Source organism: Cryptotermes secundus, unplaced genomic scaffold (assembly GCF_002891405.2).
Source record: "Cryptotermes secundus unplaced genomic scaffold, Csec_1.0 scaffold1705, whole genome shotgun sequence".
Lineage (NCBI taxonomy): Eukaryota > Metazoa > Arthropoda > Insecta > Blattodea > Kalotermitidae > Cryptotermes > Cryptotermes secundus.
The window spans coordinates 1,440,814-1,466,594 of record NW_019718639.1 but is presented as its reverse complement, the minus strand read 5'-3'; the positions used below and the strand labels follow the sequence as shown (position 1 = coordinate 1,466,594).

At 39.5% G+C, this 25,781-nt stretch overlaps 2 protein-coding genes across 6 annotated transcripts in view; both read left to right on the top strand.

Moving 5' to 3' along the window:
- The first annotated feature begins 313 nt into the window (after nucleotides 1–313).
- On the top strand, nucleotides 314–4,422 carry LOC111863795 (glutaredoxin-like). The gene is made up of 3 exons (XM_023850501.2): nucleotides 314–716; nucleotides 1,568–1,672; nucleotides 4,130–4,422. Exons 1-3 carry the CDS (start codon nucleotides 576–578, stop codon nucleotides 4,229–4,231), a joined length of 348 nt encoding a protein of 115 aa, XP_023706269.1. The 5' UTR covers nucleotides 314–575; the 3' UTR covers nucleotides 4,232–4,422.
- A 6,308-nt stretch (nucleotides 4,423–10,730) lies between these two features.
- Nucleotides 10,731–25,781, top strand: part of LOC111863680 (Golgi-specific brefeldin A-resistance guanine nucleotide exchange factor 1) — a 45,009-nt gene continuing 29,958 nt past the window's right edge. For 2 of the 5 annotated variants that reach the window (XM_023850219.2, XM_023850207.2), the window contains exons 1-11: nucleotides 10,731–11,079; nucleotides 12,365–12,464; nucleotides 12,548–12,646; nucleotides 13,446–13,564; nucleotides 14,262–14,370; nucleotides 15,122–15,228; nucleotides 16,393–16,558; nucleotides 17,575–18,285; nucleotides 19,270–19,490; nucleotides 23,174–23,351; nucleotides 23,986–24,101. In XM_023850219.2, coding sequence (XP_023705987.1) covers nucleotides 10,978–11,079; nucleotides 12,365–12,464; nucleotides 12,548–12,646; nucleotides 13,446–13,564; nucleotides 14,262–14,370; nucleotides 15,122–15,228; nucleotides 16,393–16,558; nucleotides 17,575–18,285; nucleotides 19,270–19,490; nucleotides 23,174–23,351; nucleotides 23,986–24,101 — 2,028 coding nt within the window. In that variant the 5' untranslated portion in view covers nucleotides 10,731–10,977. Of the gene's footprint in view, nucleotides 11,080–11,106; nucleotides 11,597–12,364; nucleotides 12,465–12,547; nucleotides 12,647–13,445; nucleotides 13,565–14,261; nucleotides 14,371–15,121; nucleotides 15,229–16,392; nucleotides 16,559–17,574; nucleotides 18,286–19,269; nucleotides 19,491–23,173; nucleotides 23,352–23,985; nucleotides 24,102–25,781 lie in introns of those variants that run through there. The other 3 variants (XM_023850215.2, XM_023850238.2, XM_023850242.2) reach the window with 3 other exon arrangements.

The following is a 25,781-nucleotide window of genomic DNA, read 5'->3' as shown; positions in this document are numbered from 1 at the left end:
CTCGCCTCCCCTATTCGTGCTACATGCCCTGTCAACCTCATCCTCCTTGACAAGTGATATTGAACATAGATCAGAAATAGAAATAGGCTGGGGGGGGGGAAACTCTGCAGTACAAGATATCTGGTTGTAAAAGTATTTATTGCTATTCTAGTGAACAACGCATTGAAGAGGGGGGAGCACTCAAAATAGTTGCTACGTTTGCATACCTTTTTACCGATTGTGCTCTCGGCCCTGTCGGCAAGTTAGAATTTAATTAATGGGGGTGCGTAGAGATGGCAGCAGAATTGCACCGTGGTGTCATGGCGGCCATGTTTTCCACCAATAGCATGGGAGTTTGACGGGGCTGATCGAGAGCATCCGATGGAAGGGCGTTAATGCCAATTTTGTCTTTTGTGTCTTGTGCAAATTTTTTCGGGCTAGTTTGGAAGTTTATGTGAAAGTTTTAGTTATTTTACTTACGTTGGGGTGACATGTTGTATACAGTTCGATTCCATGTTTTTTGTCGTTACGAAGTTTAAGTGCTCTTTGTTCTCAGATAGTTTTCTTTACGTGTCCAGATTTTGACATATAGTTCAATGGGTTTAGGTCCCAGTTCTCAAGGCGACATGGAAGTTGATTTAGATAAAATAAGAGTGGTAGTTAAGGGGCTAATTGATGGTGATAAAATTGTAATTTTTTCAAAGACAACATGCCCGTACTGCAGAACGGCGAAGTCGGTAAGCTTTGTAGTTTGAATACTTAACGTCATACGCTGAAAATAGTGAAATATGTTTTATAATTTTTTTTTGTTGCTAGTGGGGTGGGATTAAGTCCCTTGTACTGCGGCCGCTACTGGCCTGTTGTACTAGCCCCAGATGATAGGTGAGGGTGATTGTGGAGCAATTTGTGGAATGAAGATTGGCAGGGGAAACCGAAGTACTCAGAAAAAACCCGCCGCAGCGCCACTTTGTCCACCACAAATCCCACTTCACCAGACCTGGGATTGAACCCGGGTCGCCGTTTTGGGAAGCCAACGACTAACGCTTGAGCTGTGGCGCGGCCTTAATTAAGACCTTACATTTTAATATTATTTACAGGTCTCTAAGTTTTTAAGAAATGAATTTAGTTCATGTATTATTTAATGTTTTTTAACCTTAATGTATTTTTATATAGTAATTTTGTGAGTCTTGACTTAAGTGTGTTTTCGATGTTTCTGTCATCCAAAAGGAGTATAAATTACAACAGTGGATAGCTCAGTCCACATAGTGACTAGGTGATGGGCTGGATCACTGAGGAATTAGAGTTTGATTCCTTATATAAGAAACAAATTTGTATCTTATACACAGAGTCCAGACCAGCTCTGGGACCCACCCAGCTTCCTATTCCATTTGTATTGGGAAGTATTTCTCAAGGGTTAAAGTAACTTTATCTCTACCTAGAATATCTATTTCTGATGATAATCTATCACACAGCAGTACAGAATACAGCGAACCTGAATCTTCATAGTTTTGAAAGGCTATTGGATGAAGTGAAGATAAGGGTGGTGGTGATGATGATGATGATGATGATGACTGGTAATCTGTTTTAGATATTCGATGGTATGAACCAGCGGTACACAGCTGTTGAGTTAGATCGCCGGGATGATTGTAATGCCATTCAGACTGTACTGGAAGAGATGACTGGAGCACGAACGGTGAGTGTTCTTTACTAGAACACCCTGTGCATCTGGTGTTGGAGTTAATGCCCTCATTTGCAGTCTGCCTCTAGTGGCAGTGATCAAAAAGTTCACTTCTCAATTGAGTCCCCCTGTTAAATTTACTCCACAGCCCTGTGGCTACAATTGATTGTAGGATGATTATTGGGAGGGTGGTCAGCAGAGGGGACATACATCATAATCCTTTCTGGCTCAAGGCCTGAAAGTGCCTCACTCCAGGATTTCTTCTCCCAGACAAAGTACCTGTAAAGTTCTGAAGCATCCTTACATTTACATTTATATTTCACTTCATTGATCCAATCATCTCCCCGTAGGGCTGGATATAAAACATGTCACACATTACAAATTCATGATGACTACACATCATTCATCCTTGGTCCAATAAAATATAAATTCAGGCCTCACACAGATAGCTCAAGTTGTCAGGACAACACACATGGGTCATGGAAAAACCACACACACTGGCAAGCCATATCATCCAGTTACAGTATAAAATATTAAAAATCATAACAAATACAGACGTCATACATACTAATAAACTTGCAACAAGCAAGTCTCGACAGTGTATAATTCACGCACACAGACCATTTATTAACTCTTAACTTTTGAGCCCCTTGCATGCTCGACAAATTCGTCAAAAGAGTAAAATGCGTTAACTTTGCAAATCATTTTTAAAACAAACCTAAATTGCCTTTTATCGTTTTTTAAAACTGTGATATTTGACAGCAGAGTGTTAAATAGCTTGACGCCTGAATAATACACCCCTCTCTGATAGGATGATAAATGTGTTGAAGGTATATGGAGGTGGTTATTCCTTCTGGTACCAATCATATATACAGAGTTACGGGTTTGAAACTTATCCAGATTATTAACAACAAATGTCATCAATAAGACCAAATATACACATGGGATTGCTAGTACAGTGCATACAATCAAGTGCGCACCGCGGCTGCAATTTGCCGTGAGTCATACCACCGCAGAACGGATGCAGTCGCGGGGAGGAGTTGCAACACTCCCCGCGACTCCATCCTTTCTGCGGTGGTATGACTCACGGCAAATTGCAGCCGCGGCGCGCACTTGATTGTACGCACTGTATGTCAAGCTTTTTAAATAGATCTCTACATGTATGAGTTGGGCCCACTCCCATCTTTATTCTTATTATTTTCTTTCTTTCTTTTCTTGAATGACTAACTCTTCAGTGCTAATACAGTTCAGTACATGTATGTTGCCAGTGTATCGTGTCACAAAGACACCATGAATGATGCTATACACATAACAGGTGATACTGTTATGGTTGTGAATGAGAAAATACTATCTTATGTGGTGTAGTAGAAATTTGCCAACATTTTGGAGGAATCTGCTGCCTCTGTGTTCTGGGTAAAAGAATATTTAATTTTTGACTCTGGAGTTAAGGGCAAAATATTGGTAACTTTCTACTAGAATATATGATACCACTTCACAGAAATCATTGACGTTAATGTTTCTGTGAAGTGCTGTAAGGCTGTAAGCCAGGGACCAAAGTTTCATAGGGAGGACAGGAAAAGGTTAATTGGGTTTCAAGCCACTTTTTCTGCTGAGTTCATTCTTTCAGTGAATGTATCAGTTCTTGAAATCCAAACCAGCTACAATACTTGTTTTTGAATTTGGCAAATGATAATTTATTTTTACTGAAATTACAAGCAATGTATATATGTATTTTGAATAAAACTGAAATAGTATAACACCAATTGGGAAATCTTATATCTTATGTAAGCTGTCATTTAAGGCCGCGCCATAGCTCAAGCGGTTAGTTGCTGACTTCCCACTGTGGTGGCTCGGGTTCGATCCCGGGTCTGGTCAAGTGGGATTTGTGGTGGACAAAGTGGCGCTGGGGTGGCTTTTCTCTGAGTACTTTGGTTTCTCCTGCCAGTCTTCATTCCACCAAATTCTCCATCATAAACACGTGGGACAGGCTACCATAGGACAATAAGTGGCCATCATGCCAAGTGGACCCAGTTGGACTCCACCACCCACCAAGCGAAGCTCTCGTTTGTTAACTTACACTGTTCTCATATTGTTTCCAGTCCTACATGTTATCCAGCTCTGTGTAGGCTGACAATGCTATCTCCCATGAATAACACACAAATAGTCAATCATAAATACTTTCCTTTATATGGTATACTATACTTTGCATATCCACATTAAAATATTATTACACTCAGAATAGACATAAGACACTGTAACAAAAGACAACTTGCTCATTTTTAGAGTGCTGCATAACTTACATTCATGCAGCATGTTAACACATGACAGTTCTTGGTATGCTAACCTAAAATTGTGTAATTTCAAACTTCCATCTCACTGTTATGTTACATGGATGTGTGATGTAGGAAGTGGACAAGTTTTATAGGTGTAGGAACCAGACATAAAGATTAATGTATTGTCATTATTTTTCAGGTTCCCCGTATCTTTGTCGGAGGGGAATGCCTAGGAGGCTGCTCCGATGTGAAGAAACTTTTTGAGTCAGGAAAGCTTGCAGAAATAGTTGAAGCAAAGTAAACACACAGTATGATAACTGCTGTGGAACATCATACATTTATTCATGTTGCTTAAACAAGAAATGAAATAAATATGTGGGTTAATTCTTTTTAGCATATTTTAAAAGGATATTGTCACATTTCAGGTTGGACATTAATTGTATATGTGTATGAATGTGAATGTTAATAAAGACATCAGTATTGAGTCAGTGATTTTGTTTAAGAAATAAAGTGCTTTTGAAGACTTGAATGAGAAACATAGTCATCATCAAACATCTCATCTGAATCATATAAATTTAAGAATTTTGTGTAAAGGTTATGACTTCTGTAATCTACTGTCAGGGGCTAAAGCACTGGAAAAGTTTCCTTAGAATTTGATACAGGAGACTTTTACTAAAAATCTTAAGCAGTTCTGATTTTCAACATCATAGATCCATAATAATGCTTGGTTTACATGAGACAATGAATGGATGTTTGCATGTACACCATAAACTGTTTCACACATTCTGTTGAAATTCAAAATGGGAGGTAAGAGGGAAAAACATAAAATTATCTTTGGGCTTAATGAATTGAGCACCATGCCATGAAGAAGCATAGGGGAGTGGAGGTATAGCTCCACCATTCTTGATCTTCGGTACTAGATGCCCAGTGGTCAGCTTCGCACCCAAGTCGCTTTACATTGGGGAAAGAGTCCCCGGTTCCCATTGGATAGGAGGCTGGGTGGGTCCCCAAAGCTGGTCTGGACACTGGAGTGGAGAAAAATCTCTTGTCCCCTGCCCACCAGGCATTGAACCTCAGCCATGAAGCCCATAGCCCTGTGGGATGTCATTGTATGTAGAGCCAGCCACTTATTAAACTGATATATAAATATTTATTATAGTTGCACAGAATATACACATGACTGAAGAAATGAAGGTCGCTGGCTGAAGACTAATAACACTACTACTGCTTTCCATACCCACACATTTCAAAGTCAAGTCACATTGTGACTGACAGTCAGTCAGTAAATCTTGGTGTTGAGCCTCATCTGGGTCTCATGACCAGATATTTATTACCATTTGGCAGTTACGTTCTTGTTTCTGTGGGGTGCCCTCTCTGACAAGAGGATGGGTTTGTCTTTTGTATATATGCTGCTGCCCCTTGCCAGCGCAGTCTTTCTTGGGTCTGAGTCCCTTGGGACTCGTGGCCATATTTTACTGTTTCAGATTTGAGACTTCCCTTTTCGTCATCTCCTACGACTCGCAGGGTCATGGTGGAGGTATTCGACCCTGCCACCACATGGGTAACCCAACCCACACGGTTTTTTTTAGCCTGAGTCTCATTTTATGACTGACGGTCAGTCAGCCTACTGTTGTCATGTATTGTTATAGGCTTTACCTAGCAACAGCTGTTTACTCAGCCGTTGCTTAGCAGTGAATGGTTCCTAGCCTGTGATTGGCTAGCGCTTGATTCACTTTGGGTGGTTCCCACATCCCACTGCTGTACTGACTGAGCTGTCTTGGCTTCCATGCAACATGGGAGAGTGTCACTAAAAGGTGGTGGGTAATTCTGATTTTCAGCCATACTGAATCATAAGAAAGCCTGGTTTGCATAGGGCTACAAATGGATTCTTCCATATATCTGAGTTCTCCACTCTTTCCAGTCTTGTTCAGTACTATTCCAAGTTAAAATAGATACCCATCCCCTGCTGTGACAGCAAGAGATTTAAAATCCATAAACCAGGATGATAACAGTCTCCCAAACTGCATGTATGACATTCCAGAAGAAGTGTGTTCCTCCAGAGGAGGCTGCTGTTTCATTTACATTTTGATAGGACGTAGCCCACGCTAAATATTTAGCTGTGACAGCTGCAAAAGAAACTTGAATTGGATGAAAGTAAAACACACTATGAGCCGCTATAAAAAAAATACTGATAATACATGACTAGATGAACATAAGATTACCACTTTGGAAGAACATGATGCCCTGAAGATTGTGGCAGCACATTCCTCTGAAATGTCTGTAAACATCTACCAGACTAAATGTCGTGACTTTCTAGAAGAATGTAATGTTAATGGTCATTGCCATGATAATTTCAAATCTAACATACAGCAATATTACTGTCCTTAAAAACGAGGATCATGATGCAAGATTTGAGGTTTTCATGCCAGTGACTGTGCAGAGTTCTTTCTTTTGGGATTTGCCACTGTGTAGTCTGGTAAATTGTTGCCAGTATTTCAGAGGTACCTGCTGCCTCCACTTTCAGGGTGTCTTCAGGTTATACACCCTGAAAATGAGGCAGCTGTTTCCTCCAAAACATTAATAATCTACCAGACTACATAGTTTCAGACCCTACAAAATTACAGGATCGCACTGCTTACACAAAACTCTATATATGAGTTGGTAGGTTTGTTGTGTGCAAACAGGGACATAGCCACATAATCTGTCCTTAGTCTCTATATTTGTAGCACCATTTGAACTTATTTTATACACAACTGAACTTTGAGTTTCTCTGGTGCTGGAATTGTTCATTCTAGGTGGTGAATGTACAGGCCATTCTTTGAAGCAACACTGCCATATTGGCATGGCATTCAGTGAAGAAACTTCTAGAATTTATGCTGCAGAAGAATGTTAACAGTATTATGATTAATGTCAGGGTGACTATGTAGCAAATATGGTAATGGCAAAGTAGATTCAATGAAGTGGCATGGACTGTTTCATTTTGTGTATTTCATGTCACAGCAGATTTATTTGCCAGAAGTTGTGAAGTTAAATTTACCCATTTTGCATTCCATGAAGACTAATGGGGAAGTGGAAGTATTGAACAATTCCTACCATTGGCTCTACTTGAAGGTAAGTGATCAGTGTCATGACCCAACCACTTCACCCCTGGAGGAATGTTCTTTGCATCTACTAGATGGCTGGTCCCATGGCCAGTCAGGTTACATTAACGTCAGGAGGCATGCTCAATTGCCAGTCTGTAACTGGAGACAACTAACCCAGCTTTTTACTATCAGAGGAAGTACTGTTAGATGTTCTGATCTCGTAAGTATGGCTGATAAGAGATGACATGCAGTACTGCCAATGTAAATTCATTCATCAGTAATCTGTCAAGATGACAGGTCCAGTCTCTTCCAAAACAGTTCCTCCACTTGATGCGATCTAGAGCTTTCTCCTTCAAATGAAAATATCCTCTTCTGTCCCCAAGGTCATCCAGCATCGTCTTGCGTCTTCTTCCTCGTCTTCTGGTCACTTTTATCTGACCCTTTATCTTTCCTTCAATAGCTTCTTTTAGAAGGCAGTTACCGCGTAAGATATGACCAATCCAATTAGCCTTCCATTTTCTTATTTCATGTAGGATATTCCTCTGCTCACTGACTCTAAATAACACTTCTTCATTTCTCAGCCAATGTAAAATGTGAAGATAAATCTATATGACATTTTTGTATCAAAATTAAATTTATTTGCTTCAATGGGATCAATTAGTGTGGGCAACAGTGACTAACAATTGAGTGGTTAGCACTTCTGCTACATATTTGGAAGGTTTGGCTTTAAATCTCCACCCAGAAGATAACAATCCTGATGGGATTTTCACATCTTTCATCAGTCCCTTCATGAAAATTCTGGATTAGCCACAACCACCTCACATCATTTCCAACTTATTATTCAGTATTTCTTTCATTTGATGCTACACAGTTTGGGCTTGACAGTACTAATCTTATATAAATAAAAATGTAAGTAAGTAATACAAACAGGAAATACACAGGCCTATAGTGCCTACATAAGAGCCTTACTCTAAAATATTTGTTAAGTTGGTACATAAGTAATCTGTACTCCAAAGTGAACATGATTGAAATATAATTTATTACATTTTCTTCTTAAAGTTATTCTTGTGTGTGTATGTATGTATAATATTTGACATGACAAGCATTAACTTTGGTTACTTTTCTGACTGGAGAGAATGACCCCAGAGTTCAGTTCCTAACTGGAGCATGGGATATTGTAACGTGTTTGGAGTAGGCACGTCCATGATAACGAATACATGGAAATTGCGGAGTTCCCACAGCGACAAATCGTAGCAACGAATTGTCGTCGAGTAACAACGGATGAGACGAAACATGTTAGTGTATTCTATAAGGAGCGTTCCCGAAGCATTTTCTTCTTAAAGTTATTCTTGTTTATGTATGTATAATATTTGACATGATAAACATTAACTTTTGTTACTTTTCTGACTGGAGAGAAAGACCCCAGAGTTCAGTTCCTAACTGAAGCATGGGATATCTTCTTTAGCATTGTTGTGTAGCTAACAGTTGCACTTTGTACTTGTACAAGTTCAGTTAGTTCTGTTCAAATTAACATGTGTTAGTCTCATGCCTTTTGTTAAATGTCTGAATCAGACAGCTTCTGTAAGACAAGTGAGGTTAGTTATAATTTGTTCCACCTATAATGCTGCTGCATTTGCATCCAAATTCAGGCCACTATAATGCAACTATCTTTCACATGTATTGTTCTCTACCTCCAGAAGTAAGAGGGAGACAGTACTACACATATATTAATGAAATAATATTAAAGAAAACACTGGTACTATATAAGTTCAAAAAAGCTTTGAAAAATTACCTACTTGATCATTTTTTTATAAAATGGATGAGTTTCGTTTGTGTGAGACAAACACTAATCAATTATAATCACATAATTAATGAATAATCAGTTTTTGGAATCCCTACTGCGCAGTTTTCCTTTCTTTTTTCCAGCAACCAAGATAACAGTCGGCGATGTACCCGAATGGGCTATTCTGGAGAGACTGCAGATGCCAAGAAGCTGCACCAGGAAGGGAGAACAGATGTAATGAGATGTTGCAGTGTAGAGTCTACAGTGAAACATTATACCAGTGCTATCACCAAATTCACCAATATTATCTCAAATGCTGTGTCATAGCTTAAGTGGTTAATCGCTGGCTTCCCACTGCTGCAGTCTAGTCAAGTGGGATTTGTGATGGACAAAGTGGCGCTGGGGCAGGTTTTCCCCGAGTACTTCGGTTTCCCCTGCCAATCCTCATTCCAACAAATTCTCCGTAAGCATTATCACCAGTACAGGTACAATAGGATATATGGAAGCCGATGTGCTGAGGGGACCTAATATGTATTCCCCCCCACACTATACGAACTCTTAACTATTGTAATCTGCTGTAATCTATTGTAAACAGTTGTAAGTATTGTAACTTTACTCTCTTATTTANAGGTTTTCCCCGAGTACTTCGGTTTCCCCTGCCAATCCTCATTCCAACAAATTCTCCGTAAGCATTATCACCAGTACAGGTACAATAGGATATATGGAAGCCGATGTGCTGAGGGGACCTAATATGTATTCCCCCCCACACTATACGAACTCTTAACTATTGTAATCTGCTGTAATCTATTGTAAACAGTTGTAAGTATTGTAACTTTACTCTCTTATTTAAATCAGCCAATGTACAGTAACTGACTTGTCCTATATCATGTAACAATGATCTATAGAGATGAAATAAATAAATGAATATATCAGAATGCCCCCTCCTTGGTGTCTCCACCTTATCGTGGTGAGGGGGTTTGAGTATGCCAAGGAGCCTGAGAGCTATACCAGCGGTAGCGCAGCTACTGGCAGGGCCTCCCTTCCTGGACAGGTCAAAGGGTAGGCATCAGACAAAGAGAGACACCAAAAACTGATGCCGGAAGCAGCGTCATCAGCAGCGACTTGAAGCACAGAGCAAATGATGCTCGAGATGGTTCAAGTTCGTATAGCAACAGGCGTGACCAGAGTGGTTTGAACGGCTGCTGTACTGCGATGTGGAAAGCAAATGGAAAAACTACCACATTATCACTTTTCCTGGATAGTCTCTTTCCAAAAACAGAAGATCGCATTAAGTGGAGAAACTGTTTTGGAAGAGACTGTGGACCTGTCGTCTGACAGATTACTGATGATGATGATGATATCAGAATGACCAAATAATAAGGGACGAAACAGGCAGGGTACATAGCACTCATACTCGTAGGAAAGAACAGAAATGCATACATGTCAGGAAAACCTAAAGGCAAAGACCACTGGGAAGATATATAGTCACGGAGATCGTATTAAAATGATCCAAAAATTGTTCTGGGAGGGTGTGGGTTGGATTCGTGACATGACTGCGGGCGGCGAGAATAGTGGAACGAATGAATGCGACCATTGCAAGGCAACGGCACGGTAAACACCTCCGCGGCAAGGAAGTGTAGAGCGCTATAGAGCGTGTGACTTACGGACAGAACTATAAGTACTTATGGTTACGAGTTGTAAGTGGTCAACAAATCCAGTTACCAATCAAAGTTCCGTCCCTTGTCTAGGTTACGAAAATCATAACCAACGTCGTGCTCTAGTGAAAACGGCAATGAACCTTCGGATTGTACAAAATGCTCGGATTTTCTTTAACAGTTGAGGAAATATTAGCTTCTCTGGAACAACAAAACTCCGTGGAAGTAACTTCCTTGTACTGCTCTCTATGCCGCCATTCTATTTTCTGTGATCTGCGTTATTTAGATCATTTAGATCTCTGCAGTTTCTCTCCGTAGTGTCGATATAAGTCGATGTGTATTTCACAGGTGGGGGTGGTATTTTGTGCAATTTTGTGCATGTTGTTAACAAACGTTTGTATGCAGGACGGGATGGCATGACGTTTGATATATTTTCGCCCAAATCTAGAGCGATCTGTAGGATCTGTAGAATTCTTGTGGCCGGATCTGAACACGGAACTTGCCGATTCTAACCAAGACAAGGAAGATGACGTGCCCAGGCAATGGCATTTACGTCGTCCAAGGGGAGATAACCACTCTCCTTACTGCAATGAGGAGAGGAGCCCGATGGTCATCACATTCTCATCAGGTTCAAATTATAATTTCCATTGCTTTCTAGCGATGTCCGTTAAAAATGATTTTATGTTTGCGAACAGCATGGAGTGTCTGATGTTTTACCCAGGTTCCAGATAAGTTAACTATATGCGTTATAAAATATTTGGGTGTTATAAGCAGAGAATACCGGCAGAACTCATTCATTTGAAATCTGTTGCTATTAGTTTTGTATGTTCATGTATACATGGTGGCACATGTTCGCCATATTATTAAGGAAACACTTTTGAGAAACTTTTACTGTACGTCTGTGTATTTGCATTACGATCCAATGTAACCTACAGTTTTCACTTGTCGTGTAATCTCATTTAATCTACAGTCACAAGCCTGAAGACAAGCTAATCTGAATTATGCATTGTTACTTGTCACCGTCTTACAAAAATGTACCGTATTCATTTCCCAGAATTTTGTGTTTTTACCAAGATAATGATGAAACTGCGTGTTGCAGTGTGGGGCATCATAAGGTGACCTAACTTCATCTAATCATGTCTAATGTAAGTAAACAAAACCCAACCAGAAAGAAGCACAGTAGTTACATTTTAATTGGTGACCTGGGTAACTTCAGAACTTTATTACCATATTTTCCACAGCATTGGTGGTGCTAACCATAGAAGTTTATTTTTGAGAACAAACCCAAGGGTCTAACCCTAGTAAGTTTTATATATGTATTTTTAAAGCCACGCGCCATAGAGGCAAATTCTGATGTTAGGCTTTGGGTCTTGTAGTTACTATAGGATTCTGACGATGGTGTATGACACAGAGATATTGGGTTTTCGGACTTTATCCATCATCCTGGTTTTTAAGATAACTAATAAAAACATGACGTTTCGGAAACTGGATCTGTTTCCGTCCTCAGGTGAGGGAAAAACACCTATTCTGTTGGGTCCCTTAGAAAGAGCTAGCCTCAATCACTTGTCCAGTGAATGAGGCTAGCTCTTTGTAAGGGAAGTTTCTGAAATGTCGTGTTTTCATTAGTTATCTTAAAAACTAGGACAATGGATAAAGTCCGAAAACCAAATATCTCTGTTTGGGTCTTGTGTTTGCAAACAGACTTGTAAGACTGTCAGCACTAACTTGGTGGGCAGTATGGCAGTAACTTTTGATGTTATTTGGGTCACACACTGATATGTAAATATGAGAAACGCTTACGTGGGAACAAATTCTACCCAGAAGTATGGCATGGTTTGGGATCCATACCACATTCTGTATCTTAATGAAAAGGATTTGTAATAATGTCAATTATTTGCCTTAATTTTACATAGGATGAAGAACAGAATACTCTTATTAGGAACTTCACTGATGTGAAGGATGTCCTAAACCAGATCGGAGATCTTCATGACATGGACCCAAATCATTTCCTTGGTATGTTAGCCACAAATTAATGTAGATGAAGGTGATTTATATTTCTTGAATCTAGTTCTTATTGTTTTCATCTGCAATTGCAGGTCCTTTTCTTGAAGTGATTCGATCGGGAGAGACCACGGGTCCTGTGACAAGCTTGGCTCTTTCTGCAGTGCACAAATTTTTATCATATGGGCTCATCAGTAAGGATCTTGATTTGTACACTAAGATAGATTATAGAACAGGCAGCCAATTTCTACATGCCCTACAAGGGTTCAATTCCCATCTGCTTTATCATTGGTCTGATCTGTAGTCAGAAAAATACCTCCCTCATCCTTATGTTTTTACAGCCCGTATCAAGCGTGACATTCAGCATTCAGCTGCACCATACATAGAAGTTATTTTGGTGTTTTGGCACCCAGTGCAATCCCTGCTGTGCTGCATTTCCAATGTGAAACTCATGATGCATAGTGAACAAGAAATCAATAAGCTGATAGTTTAAAGAAACTAAGATGTAGAAAATGGCTGTTGCTAACCTACAAGTTTGTTCTGTGTTCTTTTGCTTCTTTTGAGTGAAGTGGTCATGGACTCGTCATCTTCAGTTTCCACAGTAATCTGTTCTCACACTTTCCATCTTCCAAATTTTGAGCTTCCACGTTGAACTTAATATGAGTTTTTTAAATTATGTTTCAGTCTTCCAGGTGTTCATTTTCCTTGCAATGACCAGTAAGCATAATATATGATAATCTTTCCTCTTTGCTTAATTCACTTTGACAATACCATCTCTTTCTTCCAGGTTTCCTGTCCTTAAAGAAGTAACACCCATTTCCTTCCAAAATATTTTGTTTCTAACTTGATTTTCCACTGTTGTCTGAGGGCATAAATTATCAAATTCAGTAATCATTGTTTTCTTGTCAGTTTTTTCAGTCAGTGGCCACATTTAATCTCCAAGTAACATGTACACACACAACTATATGTATTTGCCATGTTATTGTGTCTCAGATCCAACACGTAAGTCCGTTCCAGCCACAGTGGAGAACATTGCAGATGCAGTTACACATGTAAAATTTGTTGGCACAGACCAGGCCAGTGATGGGGTGGTGCTGATGAAAATTCTGCAGGTAATTGCATTTAACTTTAAAATTATTATAATTTTGTAATTTACCCCTGAAGGTAAAGTTAAAGTTGTCCCTGTTCTTAGTTACACATCATGTTATGATGGTGTAGGGAATTGAGAGCATATCTCCACACATTCTTAACCTCAGCACTAGATGGAGGTGAGTGGTCAGTTTCACGCCTTTGTCACTTCTCCAGAAGGGAAAGAGAACCCACAACCCATTGGATAGTAGGCTGGTAGAGCCCTAGAGATGATTTTTATGCTGTGCAGAGAAGAATAATTTGTTGCTCATGCTGGGATTTGAACTCTGATTCTTGGGTCGTCCAGCCCACGACCTGGCCTCTATACTGACCGAACTATACCATCTCCTGTTCACCCCCATTACTATCATATATGCTACTGAACACCAAAATGTTCACTTGGTTTATTTAATTTGTTGATGAACATATGTTGTAGTGAATACATAAGTCAGATCTCTTGCAGAACAAATATTTTAGTTTCAATACATGAATCTTGTCTACCTATGAAGGGGAGTTTGATAGGTTTCACTGTTTATTCATTTTTTTGTGGCCCTGGATTGTAACACTGTGTAGTACTGGCAGACCTGAAGATGGAGGCAAGAGATTCCTCCATGTGCGCAGTGCTACATGATGTCACAGTGCAGAATATGACATTCTGCTTTGTTCTACACTTTGGTGCAGGTTCTGCGTGTATTGATGCTGTCCCCTGAAGGAGCCATGCTGACCAATGAGAGTGTGTGCGAGATCATGTTGAGCTTCTTCAGGATTTGTTTTGAATCCAGACTTTCAGGTGAGTTGGAGAACTGTATTGTCATCATGCTCTTATTTCATTTAACAATATCTATCATCTGCTTAGAACATACGAGCAAAGGCTTGCTTCATTACTCTGTGACCAGCCAAGTCTGGTGCAGACTGGAGCCCCTAATTACAAGACATAAGATGTGATATTTTGCTGCACATACTTTAGGGCGGTGGTAGATGAGTCTGGAGCAGTGATGGAAAAATGAATAGCAGGGGAAAACCAAAGAAATTTGGAGAAACACCTTCTTTGGTGACACTTCATCCACCACGAAATGTATGAAGTCATCAGAGTTGAACCTTAGGCGCCATGATGAGAGTCCAACATCTAACTGTCTGAACTGTGACGTGGCCCTGCTTAGGATATGTGTATAGTGTCTCTATTTTTATTTTTTGTAGTTTACTTAATGACACTGCTGGTAGCTTAGTGTGTAGAGTGTTGATTGGTAGGATGGTTAGTGAATTATAAATTTGAGTGGATGTGAAAGGAAGTGGTCATGGCCTAGTTTGAGGTACTAATCTGCCATGTGGTGGGAGAAACTTAGAAAAACCATGAAATTCTGAGAATAGTTGGTATCTGGGCTGAGATTTTAGCCCTGATCTCCCAAATAAGAAAGAGGAGGGCTAACCTCTCGACTTTGAGCTCGGTGGGTAGTGACTTGCCTTTTTGAACCTGTCTGTGCCCTCACAACATGTTTCTTAGATTGTCCCATATTGGCTGTTCTGTGTGTTGATGTGTTTAGAGCTACTGTGTTGGTCTGCAGAACACTGCCTCAAGGACGTAGTGCAGCTACTGTTCTCCCGGCTGCCGCATTTCTGCGAGGATCTGCGTATTCAAGTCAACATTAAGGTATATGACACAGGACAGTAAGGGCAGTATACATTGTGCAAGGTCGAGTTATTTTGCTCTTCTTGAGGTTCAGCATGAAACAAAGTGCGTAATTTAGCATTATCAATTGTATTTATAACTACTGGGTTTATGGACTTTGTCTGATGTCTTATATCTCTAACAGAACACTAATTATTCTGTTAACATTACCCTGATATTTTCTTTTCTCCCCACATTTTAATGGTTGTAAGGGACGTGGGATGTTGCAGGAATCTGTCATTGTTCATATCAGTCATGCGGGTTGTGTGCTCAAAAAAATTTGGGAAGTACTGCTGTATTGTATGTCATATTCTTCATCTGTTATACAAACATGAGTGCAGCAGCAGCAGTTACTGATGTAGAGCCTTACATAACCATTAGAAAGTGACTAGGTTCTGTTTTCAGCATGTGTCACAGTGTAGCAGATGATACTTTGTTGTTAGCAAAATAACATTAGAAATAGTATGTGTTATGTTTTTTGAGAAACTACATACACACACTGGCCTTTCTACCATTTGAACTTACTACAAATCTTCTTTTATTGGACTTTCTTTGCTGTAAAACAATGTATGGGAATGTTATTTATGTGTGAAAATATTTTGTGGTGTTTGGTAATAAATTGTGCAACCTGTAAATGATGGATCCTAAGACCATACAAGATTTTTAGTCTTTGAAGCTGCCTATGTAAGATATGATGCACCTATATTCATATAATAGATTACATATACCTCGCCTTCATTTTCCGTGTAAACATGGAAACGAAAATGGGATCAGTGTAGGAATTTAGGTTCTCACAGCAATGGTTATGAAGAGTTTTAACTTCTGTGAAAGTGGACCGATGTTCAGAGGAACATTTTGCTTCTATCTTCATGGTAAAAGAATAAACCAAGCAAGAAAGCAGCATGAAACAGCCCTCTGCACTCTGCTTGCCACCAGCTTTTATGCTGATTTCTTGCTTGGCTTATTCTTTGACTCTGAGGATGGAGATTAGATGTTCCTCCGACACATCACATGACTTCCAGCGGACTACACCGTCTTATATCCCAGCAAATAGAACCCTTCAAAATGGGATGAAGTTGTCGCTGCTTGTATCTGGTCCACTGTTACTCTAACTTGACTCAAGGCTTCTGTCATTGTTGTTGACAGAAACTGAAGATGAGAACTGGAGGAATGGACTCTTCGAGAGGTAAACGGAAGAGTAAAACTTCACAGCGAGGGAGGTCCACCCGACCAGTGCAGAAACCAGACAACAGCTCTCTGCAGGCTGCTAAAGAGATGGAATCACCCAAAAGTCAGGAGAGCAAGGCAATAGGTGATTGAATGCCCAAAACATCCTCATGTCTGTACCAGCCGGTGCCGTTGTCTTGCTTTTGAAAACCGTGAAGTGGATGACAGACAGACACTGTACGGTTGGTACTGTTTCAGACTGTCTGATGATCTGTTTCGTGGTTCTTCCATGTGCGCTACACACTCCTTCTCTAATAATATTAAGTGAGGATCTCATCATTATATAATTTTCTGTGTTTTTCTGTTACTGTGTTTTGTTTAGATCAGAGTAGTAAACACCTGCAGCCATGGGTACCACTAAGATTTTTTCCAAGGGGGGCTGCCAGAAAATTTGCATACAAACTTATGTTTGAACTGTTTAAAACTACTGATATATTGGGTTTCTGGACTTTATCCATCGTCCTGGATAAAGTCCAGAAACCCAATATATCAGTGTGTTATACACCATCCTCAGAATCCTATAGTAACTACTTGTTTAAAACTAGTTTTACTGATCGCCCTAGATTATAAAGGATATAATAATAACAAGAAGAATCTTAATCTTTGTATTAATATTTGTTATATTTCTTCCCCTTTTCAGGGGCACACAGTAGCGTAGTTGGTTGAGGCACTACACTGCAAGCTGGAAGGTCACGGGTTTGATTCCCAATGAGGTCATTAGATTTTTCAATTGACCTGTCCTTCCAGCCGCATTGTGGGCCTGGGGTTGATTCAGCCTCTAACAGAAATGAGTACCAGGAATCTTCCTGGGGTTATAGGGCAACCAGGACATAAGGCTGACAACCTCACACCATGTGTGAGCTGATCATCTACAAAATGTCAGACATTTGATGTCACAGAACGTTATGGGCCTCCATGCCCTGTTACAGGGATACCTTTACCTTTTTATCTCACTTTTTTTTTTGGTTTTGATTTTTATATTTAAAATTCAGAGGCATATAGGGGACAGATGCCTGACTTGGCATCTCCTGCCAGTGCCCATGGCTACAGCTATAGAAAATTCGTGACATTGAGTAATAAATTATTGATTTTGTATTTCAGTGACAAATGAAGACCTGACAAGTCCGGTTGACGACCTCAGCATTTCGTCAACACTTTGTGCCCCCCGCCTATCAACGACCCCTCTGACACCAGCTGGAAACATCGTAGACATGCAAGGTGCAATCCACCAAGGTACCCTACCGCCAATTGATGATGCTGGACAGATGAGGCAAAATGACGTATCTCCTGAAACAGCTGCAGATGAATCAGAGGCAAGCAGAAAGGCTGAAAATGAAGAAATGTCCCTAGAGTCCACAGGCGCAGAACAACACTCCTCTGTTAATGGAAACGAGGACACCCAGTCTAGTTCTTGTGTTGTTATCAATGTAGACTTGGGGGAAAACTCTGCTTATGAATATGGGGATGGAGACACTTCATCAATATTATCAAGTAAGACTTGTTCTGTAGAGGATGTTAGCTTGACAGGGGTGCAAGAGGAGCTGAAGTCAGTCACACTGCAAGAGGGCTGTGAGGAGAAGGTAACAAATGAAGTGAGACCTGACACTGTACTGGTAGAAGTGAAGGAGGAACCAGAAAATGTGGGAACAGAAGAAAATGTTGCTGCTGTTTCTGTTCCTAAGTTGAGCAATCAGTCGTCCTCTGTCAGCATTGAAGAAGAGGAGGGAACAGCAGGTGTGAAGCAGGCAGAAAGTCAGGACTACATAAATCCAAGAGGGGTGCGGTTTATGAGCCAGGAAATTGGACAAGATGGTGAGTAGGTTGCCTTCCTGTTTGTGTCTAACATTGCAGAAGTTGAAATAAGAATGACTACTCTGATGGTGATGGAAAAGGTTAAGTACCCCACCGTTAAGATGTATGGGGAGTGGAGGTAATGCTCAGCATAGTTTTAATCTTGGTACTAAGTGGAAGTCTGTTGCTCTAACCCTGGGGAAATAGCCCTCTGCTTCTCCTTGGGAAGGATGCTGGGTGGATCCCAGAGCTGGTCTGGATGCTGCAGAGAAGAGAATACTCTCTCATGTTGGAGTCAAACCCTGATTCCTTAGTTTACCAGCCTGTAGTCTCTTTATTATACTGACCCAGCTATCCAAACTCCCTAAGTTTCGATGTAACAGTGTGGAGACCTAGTGGACCCAATCAAAGTGTTTCTGATCTGTGACTGCATAGGGATTTAGAATAACTCAAACAGTGAACTTCATCTGATGTACATCTGACATGTTTGGTTGAGGTGGAGAATATAAGCGATTGGAGCTTTCATGATGAACTGTATGTAAAGAATTCTTGAGCAGTCAGTCATGTCAGTGTGAAGTGAATATCCAGCAGTTCAGAGACTGTCTCCAGGTCCAGGTTGATGACATGGCCATGACACTGATCGCGTCGGCCCCCAAGTTTCACACAGTCTCCTGAATGCTGGATATTTATTCCATACTTGCATGGCTTATCACTTAAGAAGACTTTATTGGAAGAATTTAAGTTCTGTAAGATTTGAAATTTAATACACCAGAATTTTGTCAGTTAGCCAGCATTGTAAGAACTGAATTAGAAGTAAAAATTTCAAGAGAACTGCTCTGTCTCCATTATCAGCCCTGATGATGCAGACTTAGATGTGGCTGTTTACATGTGAAGATTGTAATGTCGGCTAGACTTCTTTTTGTTGTCTGCCTTGTGGAAACTCACTCACTGTATAGCTTTCCCAGTCTGCCAGCCACAGCTGCAGCTACATATCTTTATGTTCAGGTTCACAGCCACTTGTCCCGTATGGTGTGGCATGTGTTCGAGAGCTGTTCAGATTCCTCATCTCGCTGTGCAATCCCCTGGACAAACAGAATACCGAGACAATGATTCACACGGGACTCAGTCTCCTTACTGTGGCCCTGGAGATTGGAGCAGACAGCATAGGAAAATACAACTCTCTACTTGGTCTGGTCAAGGATGAGCTGTGCCGGAACCTGTTCTCAGTAAGTTTGAGTTTGCTTCCAGGGAGGCATGCTGTTGACTGATAACAGAAAGTGAATTTGGTCAGACAGGTAGTAGGTTGGTTAGTTATATTTGTTATGTGTAATCTCTCTGAGCCAGTCATGGTAGCTGAGTGGTCTAAGGTATGTACAGTCTTCACTTGCTTGGAAGCTGGGATTATGGGTTCGAATCCCACACATGGCATTTATGCGTTTATTCTGTGTTTAGGTAGAGGCCTTGCGACGAGCTGATTACCCGTCCATGGAGTCCTGCCATCTGTAAAAAATTGTCATGACACTGAGAAATCAGCCCTATGCTCCAAATGGGAGCAAGAGGAAGGAAAAAATGTTTTCTCTAGGATTGAGGATACATTATCGTACGTTGTTGATGTAGAGCAGTGTTCCGCAACCTTTTTCTACTCGCGGCACACCATGAAGTATCCATGACTCAACACAGCACACCAAAATGTTATTCCCCTCAAAAACCCATATCAGACAATTAATATAAATATGTAATGTGATAAACTTATTACTATAATATTATTATATTGTTCTTTTATTATCATTAAACAGAAATTGAATCGTGCATTTATTAACAATTAATGAACTTTAATTCACTGTAGAGTGTAGAAAATACACTTATGTTACTATTAAAGTAAATAATTCTACTCATGCCTTTAGTGTGATACTTGTGCCTGCTTAGCTGCACACAGGCGACTGATCCATGGTGGAATCGTTGACAGTGCAAGTCTCATTTCTTCATCGGTGGATTTGAGCCGCTCCCTCTTTGATGTCTTAATTTCAGTTAATGTTGAGAAGCCCAGTTCACACAAATATATAGTTGAAAATGGCAATAACACATTAACTGCCATCTCGGAGATAGCCAGGTATTCACTCCTTATTGCCAACCAAAAATGTATCCAAAGGCACTTCGAGAAGTTTTAGTTTCAATGTTCTGTCTGCTTTTAAATCTGCAAGTTCCTCTTGTATATTAATCGGAAGATGTTCTGAATTCACAATGAATGGATGATGAACCCAGTCGAAATCTTGTACAGTCTCTCCAAAATACTTATTGAATTTCTGCTGCAGCATTTCTAAATGTTCTTTAAATTGTATTCCATCACCACTTTATTGCCGTCAGCAAGTGGCTATACAGTCGGGAATGTCTCAAATGACACATCTGTAATTCTCTGTATCCACAAATCCAGCTTATTTACAAATCCTTGTATCTTATCCATATTAGTTAGAATATTTTCGTTCCTACTTTGCATCTTTCTGCTCAGTTCATTCAAGTGTACGAAAATATCGGAAAGATATGCCAACTTACATACCCATTCTTCATCTGCAAATAAATACATACTCATGCCCCTCAACAGTCAAAAATGCATGTACCTCCTCATTAAGTTCAAATATTCGCGTTAACACTTTTCCTCTTAATAACTACCATACTTCTGTATGTAGTAGGAGTGTAGTGTGTTCTGATTCCATTTCCTGACACAAAACAGAAAAAAGCCGCGAATTTAAGGGCCGCGATTTGATGAGGTTCACAACTTTTACTACTTCGTCCAGCACAACTTTCAGAGAAGATGCCAAAGGCTTAGCAACAATGGCTTCATGGTGAATGAGACAATGATCGCATCGTATGTTAGGATTTACTTTGCCTAATTTAGCTACAAATGCTTCAACATGGCCTGTCATAGAAGCGGCTCCGTCTGTACAAACACTAATGCAATCCTTCCATTTTAATTCATTATGTAACACATTCATTAGTGACACGAAATACTTCTTCACCAGTGGCTCGCTCGGGAAGTTCTTTGCAAAAAAAGAAATATGTTGCAATTACATCTTCATCGATGTATCGAATTTAAGCAAGAAGTTGTGCGTGGCTGCTAATATCGATGGACTTGTTGATCTGAAGTGAGAACTTCTGACTGCTGTTAATTTTCACCTTCATAATGGCTTCAATGTCACTGGACATGTCAATAACTTGGCGACTGCTTGTGTCAGCAGAGAGAGGAATTGTTGAAATTTCACTAGCAGCTTCTGAACCCAGGACTATTTTCACCATCTCTTTACAAGCAGGCATTAACAGCGGTACAGCTATTGTGTGTGGTTTCTTGGCCTTTACGATAATTTTGGCTATCTTATAACATGCTTCCTGTACTTTTTCTGATACACGTACTGTCGCGGTAATTAACGTTCTTTGTTTTTTGTTTTGTTCCAACACTTGATGAAAATAATTGACACCTTTGCTTGATAGAGAAGAATGTTTTGTTGACAAATGTTTCAATTTGCTGGGAACCATAGCAGTATTACTGAGTTTTCACCACAAATGATACACTCGGGGATTGGGCATGTTTTATCACCACACCAAAAAAAACCCGTAAGATAAGTAATTATCACTATACTGCTGGTGTACTAATTTTTGTTTCTTTTTTTTCGGGCTCAATGCTTTCACTACTTGCACTCATGGACGAAACACTCCATATAATGAATTTATCCATCTTGAAAAAATAAAGTTGTCTAATAGTAATAGAAAATAGCAAGACTAACTAGCAACCACAATTTTTGAACTACTTCAGAGCACAGCTGGGATAAAACTGAAACACTTGTAAGACGCGGGACCTCTACTCTTCAAACGGAAGATGTGACACATATACAGATGTATTTTTTAAATATTTATAATTTTAAATGAAGTCTAACAATTGGTGAGTGCATCGTTACAGGAAGAAAGTCATAAAGTTGAAGAAGCTCTAACTTCTAACAAACAGGGGCAAATACCAAAACAATGTTATAAAAGACAGGGAAACCCTTGCAAATCCCTGCAGTTTTAGGGAAAAGCATGTACGCAGAACATGCGGCAAGTATATCAAAGAAGCCGCATAGATGTGAGAAAAATAAATCAATAATGAAAACTATGATATAACAACAACTGTGAGTAAATAATTTATGTTTAATTTCTTAGAATACAACATTACTGTACATAAATAATCACAGCATGCAATAAAGAATAAACAAGCATCATTTTATTTAATCAGTGCAGTGGCTGAGAATAAAATACAAGCATGTGAAACGCGGTAACTGGGGTAAAATTAAACAAATAAAATTCCACAATTAATTTCTTACAATAGCTAAAAGTTCGCGTCACACCTTTCACCTTGTGATGGCACACCAGTGTGCTGCGGAACAATGATGTAGAGCATTACATTAACATTAGAAAGTTACTAGATTTTGTCTTCAGCATACTTCTGGCATTCATATGCTAGTTGGATATTCAAACATAAACCTTTGTCTGGAACATAGCTAGTGTAGCACCTTAAATTAACTCATGACTGGTTCTTCCACGTTGCTTTCACTACCAGTTAACGCTGTATAGTCTATGTTACTGACAGCATTGTTAAGTAAAATAAAAATAAATAAGTAACTGGTTGGTTGTGCAGTTTTACTTAATTCACATGGCCAGTTTGTTTAGTAGTTTAATTCAGTGCAGTCTGCAGGTAGTTAAAGTCAGTTTGGGCAGCTTCAGTTCATTTTTGGTTATGTAAGTTTAGTTCACTTAATAATTATGTTCATTTTTTAGTTGTACGGTTTTTGTTTGTTTGGTCAGTTCGTTAATTAGTTCCAGATTAATTTAGTAGTGTTTGTAAACCGGCCACTGGACCTTACTTCTTCTGTTCTCTCTGCAGTTGCTGAACACCGAACGACTGTCAATATTTGCAGCCGCTCTCCAGGTTTCATTTCTTCTGTTCGAGGCCTTGCGGACACACCTTAAATTCCAGCTAGAATTCTATCTCACTAGAGTGATCGATATCATCATCTCAGACTCTCCGAAGATTACCTATGAACAAAAAGAAATAGCTTTAGGTAAGATATATTGCTGTACTTTGCACACAGATACCACACCCCTGCTCTGCTACAGTCTGTTGTCTTTTCTGTCTCTTAGAAAAGCAGAAACCAAGTGGCCGAGGCAAGAAAGGTTGTACAGTCTGTAACTGGGAATGTAATATGTAGGAACAGAAATTGAAACAGTACGAATAAGTATTTAATGTGAGCAGCAGTCATTCTTGGGAACTGGGATATCTCATTTGGTATAGAAACTAGACTAAGGGTTCTATAGCCAAGGAACTGTTCAGTTCCCAGCAGGAGTAAGATATTTTCTCTTCTCCACAGTGTCCAGACCTACACAGGGTTGCACCCATCCTCTTATCCAATGAGTACTGTGGGGCTCATTCCCCAGAAGTAAGCTGGTGGGGTGTGAAGCTGACAGTTCACCTCTGTCTGGAGCTGTGGTTAAGGACGTGTGTCACGTCCACCTTTTTTGTATATCTACATGACATGGAGCTTATTTAAGTACAGTGACAACTTTGCCTTAACAGAATCATTTCTATAGCATTTTGCTTGGCTTTGAGTACACTGTGCAAGTGGAGTTCACTGTAGCCTCTTGTAACACAGGATTTCCTGATGACACATGTTTCATTTAAGCTCTTTCTGTTCATAGACTCAGTGGTACAGCTGTGGAGGATTCCTGGTTTTGTGACTGAACTCTACCTTAATTACGATTGTGACCTCTACTGTCCAAATTTGTTTGAAGACTTGACAAAATTGTTGTCGAAGGTGAGGTGAAACATGTTGGACATTTGTTGTTACTTCTTTTTGTGCATGATTGATTGATATTAGTTTCAAGTGTAAACAAATTTATCTTATAACTGCACCCTCACTCATTCATGTCTGTCTTTGATGCAACTTAAGAGTGTTCACAGTCTGTCTTTGATTTAAAATAACATTAAAATCACATCAGTTGCAACATGTTTCGACCATATATGGCCATCTTCTGGCAGTTGGTCACTTTTCAAAACTATCACACTGCACAGATCTGAAGTCAGTATATTTCCATGCTATTGGATTATCATTGTTCGCACTAAAATATGTTTGTTTGAGAACAGAACTCTCTCTCTTCTTAATAGTATGCATCCTGTTGTGTGCCATAAATAAGGTACATAAAATGTATACAAAAGTGTGTAGTCTACAGAACAATCTTCAATAAGAATTAGATGTAAATTGTTATATGCAATCCAACAACTTAGTCTAGTATCATTCATTCATTCATTTATTCAGAGTTCCATAAATCCTTACATGGTTAAACACCAATGGATATGGAAATAGTCAACATGAGTAAACATCACATACTGCATCACAGTTGTGTAATGTCATACCAGTTAAAAATATTAACAATATACAACATGAACAAAAACCATCATCTATAACAATAAAGCGCTTTCAGCTACCACCCGTAACAAATCCGAAATTTTAATTTTTGTCACAGTTAAAATATTCGTCCAATGAATAAAATGAATTTAAAAATAGGAATCTTTTAACAGCAGACGTAATTTTTTTAATCTTATGAGCTTGGTCTTTTATATTAAGTGGAAGTTTATTAAAAATTTTAATTCGAAAATAATAGGTTCCCTTTTGAAAGACAGTTAAGTTACATGAGGGATAATGGAGGTTATTACTATGTCTTGTGTTGGTTGTATGGATCTCAGAATTAGACAAAAATAGATCTTTGTTTTTGACCACAAATAACAAAATGGAAAAAATGTACTGTAAGAAAAGGGGCAGAATCTTTAATCTCTTAAACAACTCCCTACAAGAATCTCTACTTCTAGAATTGGTGATGACTCTTATTACCCTCTTCTGTAGTCTAAAGATACAGATGCAGACAGGCAAATTACCCCAGAAAATCAGGCCATATATCATAATAGAATGAAAATGTGAAAAATATACTGATCTCATTGATTCTAATGACATACAGGGTTTAATAGCCCTAACTGCATAGAAAGCTGAATGCAGTTTGGACATGAGCCAGTCAATGTGTCCTTTCCATGATAGGGTATTATCAGTCATCAGACCAAGGAACTTAATATCAGAGGTTGTAGCAATTTGACTGTTACTATAAATCAGAGGTATGTCCATTGTATTACTATTCTTGGTTGAGAAATGCCACCCCAGAAAACCAACATGTCACTCTTTGATAGGTTCATAACCTCATTATTAATAGATTTTATTAAATTATCAGCATCCAAGCCCTGTTTCACCAGTCTACAAATTTCAAACTTGTCACTTATCATGTTCTTGACTCTCACTGCACATCCTCTTGCATGGCTGTCTCCAATTAATAACTTAAGCTTTCTTTTCAAAGGAGATAATTTGTTACCGGCTTTCCTGCGTAAGGCACAATCACTGATATGCAGTTTATCACTCTCCGAAAACTCACTTCCATCATTAGAGCCAGTA

Excerpts from the sequence above, each read along its gene's own strand:
- LOC111863795 (XM_023850501.2), top strand. The coding sequence starts at position 576 with ATGGGTTTAGGTCCCAGTTCTCAAGGCGACATGGAAGTTGATTTAGAT. Across the intron at positions 717-1,567 it reads ACTGCAGAACGGCGAAGTCG|ATATTCGATGGTATGAACCA; the intron begins GTAAGCTTTGTA and ends AATCTGTTTTAG. Across the intron at positions 1,673-4,129 it reads AGATGACTGGAGCACGAACG|GTTCCCCGTATCTTTGTCGG; the intron begins GTGAGTGTTCTT and ends ATTATTTTTCAG.